General features: G+C 46.2%; 1 protein-coding gene across 2 annotated transcripts in view; it reads right to left on the bottom strand.

The window, feature by feature from the left end:
- Positions 1-9,518, bottom strand: part of LOC144679523 (arf-GAP with SH3 domain, ANK repeat and PH domain-containing protein 1-like) — a 346,344-nt gene that overhangs the window by 220,197 nt on the left and 116,629 nt on the right. For both annotated transcript variants that reach the window (XM_078539997.1, XM_078539998.1), the window contains exon 5: positions 7,685-7,830. In XM_078539997.1, coding sequence (XP_078396123.1) covers positions 7,685-7,830 — 146 coding nt within the window. The remainder of the gene's footprint in view (positions 1-7,684; positions 7,831-9,518) is intronic.

The following is a 9,518-nucleotide window of genomic DNA, read 5'->3' on the forward strand; positions in this document are numbered from 1 at the left end:
GGCCACAATGGTGGGTTTTCGCGCTGTATCGTCCCCGTCCCACCTCATTAGTTATTGACCCACGGGGAGCATGCCGTTTTGCTGACAGGCAGCCTCTGATATGTATGCCACACCGTCACCTCGCCGGGTGCCATTTTTAAGCTGCATCCTTGTGCACACCTCTGTACTTCCAACCCAGGACTGTTGCACAAAAGACATGGTCCCAAAAGGCAAGATGACTGGAGCACCCCCTAATTCAGTGACCCTGGAATGCCTTATGGGCACCATAGATGCCCGCCATGGTGTCCTCTACCTCCGCTCTGGCCACAGGAGGGGCAGCAACATCATAAATCCGACTTGGGAGGCGGTGGCAGCGGTAGTCAGTGCCAATACTGCCCACAAGAGGTTGGCCATTCAGTGCGGATAAAGGATGAACGATCTCATCGGTGCTACCAGGTTAAGTCAACGATCTCATTACTTAACTCTCACTCAAGCCCATCACACATTCACTGGCATCTCGCTCACTACCAGCTCAAGAAAAATCACCACTCGCTCACCCACACCCTCACCTCTGGAGATCGCCTCATCATCCCGTCCATGGCTTCACTCAGCAAACACACATGCCCACCTGGCATCCTACTCGTTTGGCCAGGCATGTACCTTGCTCACCTTCTCTCCATCTGTCTTTAGGTAGGACAGGACGGCGCATAATAAAAAGGGGGAGGGGTCACAGACCAGAGATGGAGTGCTGGACATCAAGGTCCTCACTCCCTTCGAAAGGCCACACGTTACAGCTGGCTGGAGAGGTTGTGGATTGTTCCTGCAGCGACAGTGAAGTCGGCGCCAAGCATCCAAGTGAGGGTCATGCACCAGATCATCACTCTGGCAACTCAACTGAGTCCAATCTTGTGTACACTGTGACGGCCATGAACTAATAATCTCCACCTCCTCTCATAGGCACATCTGCCACATCACCGAGACAACCTTGGCCACGACTCCAGTGCTGACAGCACCTCGGATGAGGATCCCAAGGACAGCACCCTCGAAGACCCGCCACTGCGCTCACCCACATCCTCCGCCAGCGCTGCGACGTTTAGTGGGAGCTACATGTACAGCAGGCTTAGGTTCACTATTTGGTGAGCACAGCACACAATCTGTTCCATGGCAGGCAGAGGCAGGGACACCCGAGCTGAGGTCGCTGGCACGCAGGACTGTTGGAGGCAAGGGATCTGCTGAGTCAGAGTATGAGCCTCTGGACTCTGTCCTCACTCAGTTGTTGCAGCTGCAGCAACAGTCATGGGAACAGCAGGAAGGGATGACAGGTGCATTCCTCAGATTGCAAGGCACGATGGAGGAATCCATTTACCTTCAGTCCGAGGTGATCTCACTGTCATGCCAATGCACCAAGGTCAACACTGGCAGCCACAGAGGAGATCTTGGTCCAGGCAATCTATCCTGCACAACTGCTCGGACTGAACTCAAGCGCTGACGCCATAGTTGGCCTCCAACAGTGTCCGCGCGAGGGGGGTGCGGGGCAGCTGGATCTCACTCCAGCTTCCCTTTCTCCTCAAGGACTCAACTAGGGGCTATTGGTGACCCATAGGGAGGACCACTAGCAGTGCAATCCCCAGGGCCATCCACCCAGGTGACTCTGGGAATGTCTGGCCGAACCAACTCCCCTCTTCCTGGACCCCATCAACTCCAGCTCCACAGGTTGATGAGCGTGCACCTGTCCCACAGCAGGAGGCCCAAAGCAGGCCAGGGCCCTCCACGTCTTTGCCTTCCAGAGGACACCCAAAGTTATCACAGACAGGACACAGCAGTCAGCAAGCTGCTCTGCTGTGGATGTTGGAAAAGCGCCAAGATGCTGCAGTCAGGTTAGGAAGGTTAAGAAAATGTAGTTTCACCACGTGGGCATGGGCATTAATCACTTGTACAAAATGTTGATTATTGTAAATAAACTCCCAACGTCACCCTGTCCATGGCTCTGTTATGATAAGCAGTGTCAATCTGAAGTGAAAGCTTGGTTCCTGCACAGAATAAGGGCAGGTGTCTCAGTCCAGGGCCTTTTCCCTGTGTTTTGTGCAACCTTCCCAGCACATTGATGGTGCACCTTCACAGTCACTGGACACATTAATCATGCCTGCACCTCAATGGGGATGATCATTGCTACCAGAAAGTCCTGGGCCGGTGGCACAGAGTTCCATCATTTGCCCTGTGCACTCTCAGCTGGCCCCACCATCTCATCAGCATGCGTGTCCGGTGACTGTGATCCTGAAGAGCTAAGCTCATGAAGGATGCCAAAGGATCAGGAGAAGTTCAAATTTCCCCGCTACATCTCCATGAAATGACCCTGATCACAGAGCGCAAGCGAGATGCTATCAGCCAGACAGGAGTCAGACCTTCTCATAAGCTATGCGAGGATCTACGGAGTGTCTCCATTGCATGTTATCATCCTCCTGGAATGTAGGGACTATGGGCATCCATTGCTTCTCTATAACAGGGGCCTTATCACAGACAGTATATGTGCGCTGCCATCAACCAGACAGGAGTCAAACATTCATAGGTGCAATGTGAGAATCAATGGAGTGTCCTCACCGCATGTCATCATCCTCCACGGCCTCATCTGGACAATGCGATGGCCACATCGCCATCATCCTCGCCTTCAAGGACCTCATCTCTCAGCCCTGTTGACGTCCTCAGAGGAGATGTGCAGCTCCTGCATCTCCTCCTCAGGCAGCTTCTCCCCACGTTGCAGCACCAGGTTGTGTAGGGCGCAGCAAGCAGCGATGATGCATGATATCCTCCGTGGGCTGTTTCGCAGGGCTCCACCAGACTGGTCCAGGTACCAGAATCACATTTTCAATATCCCAATGGTTTGCTCCACCAAAGTACAAGTTGCAAAATGAGCCTCGTTGTACCTTCCCTCTGCTACACTGTAGTCAGCTACACTGCTGCACAGGAGTCATCAGCCACGTCCTCTGAAGGTAGCCCTTGTCCGAGTGCCAACCCTGCAGCCTCTGTGGACCCTGGAAGGCATCAAGGATCTGTGACCTACTGAGAAAATAAGCTGTGGATACTCCCTGGTTATGGTGTGCAGACCTGCAGGATGCATTTGCTGTGGTTGCAGACCAGCTGAATATTGAGCAAGTGGAACCCCTTGCGGTTCACATACTGCACAGTTTGTTGCCATAGAGATCTAAGCGCCACATGAGTGCAGTCAATGGCACCCAGCACCTGTGGGAAACCAGAGGTCTGCACAAATCCCAGTGCTCTTACTTCCTGGCTTCCCTGATCCCGGTTGAAATGCACAAAGTTGTGTGCCTTCGCAAATATGGTGTCTGTGACCTCCTGCATGCACTTGTGTGGAGGCTTGCGAAATCCTGCACAGGTCATCTATGGAGCCCTGGAAGGAGCCACTGGCATAAAAATTGAAGACCATGGTCACTTTCACAGCCACGGGCAGTGGATGCCCTCCAAATCCCCATGGCGCCAAATCCTGCAGCAGGTAGCATGTGTGACCGACCAGTTCCCTGAACATGTGTAGTCTTCGGCAACACTGGCTCTCAGTCATCTGCAGGAATGACGAGCGCCATCTGTAGACCCTGGGTCTAACTAGGCACTGACCTGCAACGGCTCACTGTGGCTCTTCAGTGGCATGCAGAGGAGCCCCAGCCACCCTTTCTTCTTGAGGATGCTGCTCCTCCCTCTGCCCAGCCAGGCACCTCCATTGCTCTCTTTACCTTCATCTCTGCTCCCTGCAAGCCATGAGGCATACAGCTAGGTCACCAGGCTCCATGGTCCTGATGTACTCCAGAATTAAAGAGAGACACATGTGGGTTAGCATTGGTCTCCTAGGGACCTCTCATGGTTGTGTGAATGGTTCCATCTCAAGACCCTTTAACGCATGCCAGAGAGTGCAGGCCGCCACTTGGTTGGCCAGTTTAGTGCGCTGCATGGCTACCAGAAACTCCACCCACCTCCACCTGACCAATTGGTGGCAGCTTCACCCACTTAACTGGTAAATGTATGCTGGCCTTCACTGCGAGAGGACTTGAGTGCAGGAGCAAGGATGTCTTACTGCAGCTTTACAGGGCCTTAGTGAGGCTACACCTGGAGTATTGTGAGGGTTTTAGTCTCCTTACCTAGAGAAGATATACTTGCCATAGAGGGACTGCAGCAAAGGTTCACCAGACTGATTCCTGGGGTGGCAGGATTGTCGTACAAGGTGTGATTGGGTCGACTAGGCCCATATTCACTGGAGTTCAGAAGAATGAGGAGGGTATCTCATTGAAACGTATAAAATTCTGACAGGGCTGGACAAACTGGATGCAGGGATGTTGTTTCCTCTGGCTGGGGGTCTAGAACAGGGGTCACAGTCTCAGGATATGGGGTAGGCCATTTAGGACTGAGATGAGGAGAAACTTCTTCACTCAGGAGGATGGTGAGCCTGTGGCTCTACTACAGGAGGCTGTGCAGGCCAAGCCACTGAATATGTTTGAGGAAATAAATAGATTTCTAGGCTCTAAAGGAATTAAGAGGTATGAGGAGATAGCAGGGAGTATGGCATTGAGATAGAGGATCAGCCATGGTCAGATTAAATGACGGAGCAGGCTCGAAGAGCCAAATGACCTGCTCCTGCTTTCTATGTTTCTATGAGCGGACGATAGCTAACTGGTTTCACGACGATGTGAAACAGATTCTTGGTTTTCCTGCTATATTGTCCCCACCCCTGCCCACCATGATGCCCACTGCCAATGGGATCAGAGGGGAAACAAAACCTTGAGAATAACTGAAAAGGCAGTTGGATGTTGTGCTGGTGGGACTGTAGGTTTCTCAAAAGATGGACCACCTAGGTCAAATGGACTGTGTTATCTTTATGGATCTTTGATTATAAATATATTCCTGAGAGCAGACAATTCCATCCTAAGTGCTCACAAACTTATAGTGTTAAGTTGATAGTATTTGCTATGTTTAACTCTTGTACAGTAAAGGTTTTGGTTTTAAAACATTAAATCTTAAGGCGTAATTCTCAGCTGATAACTGGGAGTTTGAATTTCTTTTACAAGTCACTAGTCTTCACCCGAGATTATAACAAGGAATATATTTATTATAGGATGGCACATGACTCGAGGCAAACTTATAGGTAACGGCATTCCCATGCATCTGTTGCCTTGTTGGCTAGGTGGTAGGGACTATAGGTTTGGAAGGTGCTATTGTAGGTGCCTTGGTGAGTTGCTACAGTGTATCTTGAAGGTTGTACACACTGTATGCAACTGTCTTTCATCCTGAAAACATGTCCAATCCACCGAAGCCACCCGTTTGATTCGGGCCAACACAATGCCTTTGAGAGAATTGCCGCATGTGTGATTTTGGCCTGCCAGGATATATCCATAATGCCTTTGGATTGCAGACCAGAGATGATAGATTTAAAATAATTAGTAAAAAAAAGTAGAAGAGAAATGTTTTCACACAGTTGTTCAGCTCCGGAATGCAGTTCATAAAAAGATGAAGGAAACAGATTTCATAGAGACTTTCAAAAAGCCAATGAACATGTACTTGAAGAGGAATAATTTGCAGGGTTATGGAGAAAAGATGTGGGGCTAAATTGAATATTTCAAAGACATGGCACAGGCACAACTGGGTGAATGGCCCTCCTCCTGTGTTATAAGGTTCTATGATATGGATTTATTAGAAAGGGTGCAGAGAATAATGAGCAGAATGATTCAATGCTTTAGGTATTAAAGTATGGAGAAAGGTTCAAGCAAATAATCCTTTCAGGATCAAAAAGGAGCAAAAGCAGAGATTCGATACAAGTCTTTAAAATAGTTAAGGAATATATGTAAGAAGATTGATTTGGAGCTAATTGAAATCTCTCAAAGCTGCACTGACATCTGTTGGGAAGAAAAATTGAAGACACAGAAACCTAGTAGAAATTATTGTTGATATTACCAGATATATGCTTAACTTTTGGTATTTTAATACAGACATTAAACTGTTGATTTTACATTGGTTACTGCCTCTGCTAAAACAATACCATATGGCATAGAAACATTTGTCTGCTAAAAATCAAGCTTTTTTTAGGTTCAAAGTTGCTTAAAACATGATCAACAGGTGCTGATCAATAAAGTCTACAGCATGTTATGCAAACATAACATGATCGTGGATGGGCCCTTTATTTTTAAAAAGAATGTAAAAGGACAATTTACCTTGAAAAAAGATGGGTCCAGGGGGTCAGGTGACCTTCTCCCTTGTCCACAAATGTACATGAAAATTGCTAAAGGCTGGAAGCAGCCGGGACATTAAAAAATGTAAACAACCCTTTGAATATTCCATTGAAGAGACATCAAAAAAAAAGTGATAGGTTTCTCCTGTGACGGTCACAGCTCTTATTTTTTAAATGCCTACATAAACTGATACGTAACGGCTATCCAGACTCTGTGGCTGCAGTTTAAAATTCCACAAAAATAGGTGTGAGGAAAACCCATTTAAATCACAATGAGATGCAAATGGCCAAAATCCAAACACCAGTGTCTCCAAGCTAACATCGTTACAAACCATTGCTGTGGACAATGGGAACACCAATACTGTAGTCACATGACAAATTAGCTTATGGTAAGAAACACATTATTAATTCACAAGCACAGCCCTGGACAGTCAGTCCAAGATACAGAGACCAGAGAGAGGGGACATCTCCCCCGGGAAAAGGAAGAACCCTACCTACAAATTCACCCCAGGCAAAGTAGTAGGGTTTTTCTTTTACCTGCAAATAATATCTTCACTACAAAGGCATGACATACAACTTTGACTGGAAGAAAGCCAGAAACCCACTGTTGCGTGGAGTAAGCCATTGAGTTCATTACCAGAAATCTCCAACCACCACTGTTTTCAACCACCACTGCCTTCAGTAAAACAAAAACGAACCCTCAGACCTCCAATGTTTCTAACTACCATCTCAAGAACCAATGGTAAAACTGACAGGCTGGACTCTTAAGTGCATGCTACATCTTCTGTAATCATCTTTTCTTATGTACGTGTGTCTTGTGAGTGGGTGTTGTCCGATTACTTTTCGGGTGTTGAGAAAATAAGCACTTATTCTTTTAATTTAAACCTACGAGAATGCCTATCTATGTCTGTTCTTGAAAGTTAAGCACTCAAGGGGTTAAAACACTTCTTAAAAACAACTTATTGCAGTTAGCTGAGAGGTGAAAAAAAAGGGAACCATCTCAGCATCTCCCTTTGTCCGTAACAAGCAGAATAAGCGTACATTGTCCCTGGATGGGTTCAATAGGGCTAACTGTCTTTATTCGTTCTGGACTTTCTTTAGTCAGTTTTACAACTTAGCACTCCCAGGATAAATCTTCACATGATTGGTGTATATGTTCTAATTTATGCACAAGGTCAGAGCACTTGACTCGCAGTCAGTACAACTTTTCATCTGTTAAAATAGTCAGGGAAAAAAAAAAAGCTGTGAAGCAGATGCGCTGATATACATCCAAATTGTAATATAGGACTCGTTCTGGGAAGATCTGAACTTGATTCTTGATATAAAATTTACCATTATTTTATCTACTTTTCAATTATTACATTTGATTATTTTATCCAGCCTTAGTCATAATTCTTTCTACAGATCTGTCTGTAACTTAAAGAAGGCAATCAGATATTATGGATTGGAAATGCTAAAAAAATGATCCTGAAGTCTTACCAGATTTTTCAGCAATGTTGAAAGTTCCTTTGTGAGTGTGGAAAATTTAACAAAAGCTGTGCCAAGATCTGGATTATCACGACTTAAAAAATTACTACCAAATTTATCTAGTGCTTGTGCATAGTTCTCTTCATTTTGCACATGTTCTGTAAAAGAAGCAAAAAAACAAGAGATGTAATCATATTATACATTCTAACTGCAAACAGGTATATAATTTGTTAGTAACTATCTCTATTCCAAAAACAAAGATAGAAAATATTACACAGCCAATGTAAGTACTATGTTCTGTCTGGAAAGCCAGTTGGTGAAGGATGTTACTGGAGCCAATCTCTAGACAGTCTTACATTTATTTACAAAATGAGTCATTCTAAGCATATATTTGATATTGGAAGTAATTCTGAGGGACAGAATTAATCTACTCTCGGAGAGGCAGGGATTAATCAAGGACAGTCAGCATGGTTTTGTTAAGGGGAGGTCATGCCTGACCAATTTGATTGAATTTTTCAAAGAGGTGACTAGGTGTGTAGATGAGGGCAATGCATTAAACGTAGTCTACTTGGGCTTCAGCAAGGCTTTTGATAAGGTCCCACATGGGAGACTGATAATGAAGGTAAGAGCCCATGGGATCCAAGGCAATTTGGTAAATTGGATCCAGAATTGGCTGAGTGGCAGGAAGCAGAGGGTGACGGTCGAGGAGTGTTTTTGTGACTAGATGCCTGTTTCCAGTGGGGTTCCACAGGGATCGGTATTGGGTCCCTTGCTGTTTGTGGTATATATAAACGATTTAGGTTTGAATGTAGGAGGGTTGATCAGTAAGTTCGCGGATGAAACGAAAATTGGTGGGGTGGCAAATAGTGAGGAGGATAGCCTTAGATTACAGGAGGATATAGATAGGCTGGTCAGATGGGCTGATCAGTGGCAAATAGAATTTAATCCGGATAAGTGCGAGGTGATGCACTTGAGCAGGACAAACAAGGCACGGGAATACACGATGAATGGTAGGACCCTGGGAAGTACCGAGTATCAGAGGGACCTTGGTGTGCATGCCCATCGGTCCCTTAAGGTAGCGGGACAGGTAGATAAGGTGGTTAAGAAGGCATATGGGATACTTCCCTTTATTAGTCAAGGCATAGAATATAAGAGCAGGGAGGTTATGCTGAAACTGTATAAAACGCTGGTTAGGCCACAGCTAGAATACTACGTGCAGTTCTGGAATCCGCATTATAGGAAGAATGTGATTGCACTAGAGAGAGTGCAGAGGAGATTTACCAGGACGTTGCCTGTGCTGAAGAGTTTTAGTTATGAGGAGAGGTTGGGTAGACTGGGGTTATTTTCTCTGGAGCAGAGGAGATTGAGGGGGGACATGATTGAGGTACGTAAAATTATGAGGGGCATAGATAGGGTAGACAGGGAGGAACTTTTCCCCTTGGTGGAGGGGTCAATAACCAGGGGGGCATAGGTTTAAGTTAAAGGGCAGGAGGTTTAGAGGGAATGGGAGGAATAATTTTTTCACCCGGGGGTGGTGGGAATCCGGAACTCACTGCCTGAAAGGGTGGTAGAGGCAGAAACCCTCATAACATTTTAAAAATGTTTGGATGCGCACTTGCGATGCCATGGCATACAAGGCTATAGGCCTAGTGCTGGAAAATGGGATTAGAATAGTTAGGTGCTTGTTTGACCGGCGCAGGGTTGATGGGCAGAAGGGCCTTTTTCTGTGCTGTAGACCTCTATGACTCTATTTCCTAACTCAACCACATCAGTTTCGATAAGTGTCTCTTTATATGTACATTCAAGTGAAATCCCAGGTAATGCCCTCCACCTGCATATAAGTAAA

Source organism: Cetorhinus maximus, chromosome 4 (assembly GCF_964194155.1).
Source record: "Cetorhinus maximus chromosome 4, sCetMax3.hap1.1, whole genome shotgun sequence".
NCBI lineage: Eukaryota > Metazoa > Chordata > Chondrichthyes > Lamniformes > Cetorhinidae > Cetorhinus > Cetorhinus maximus.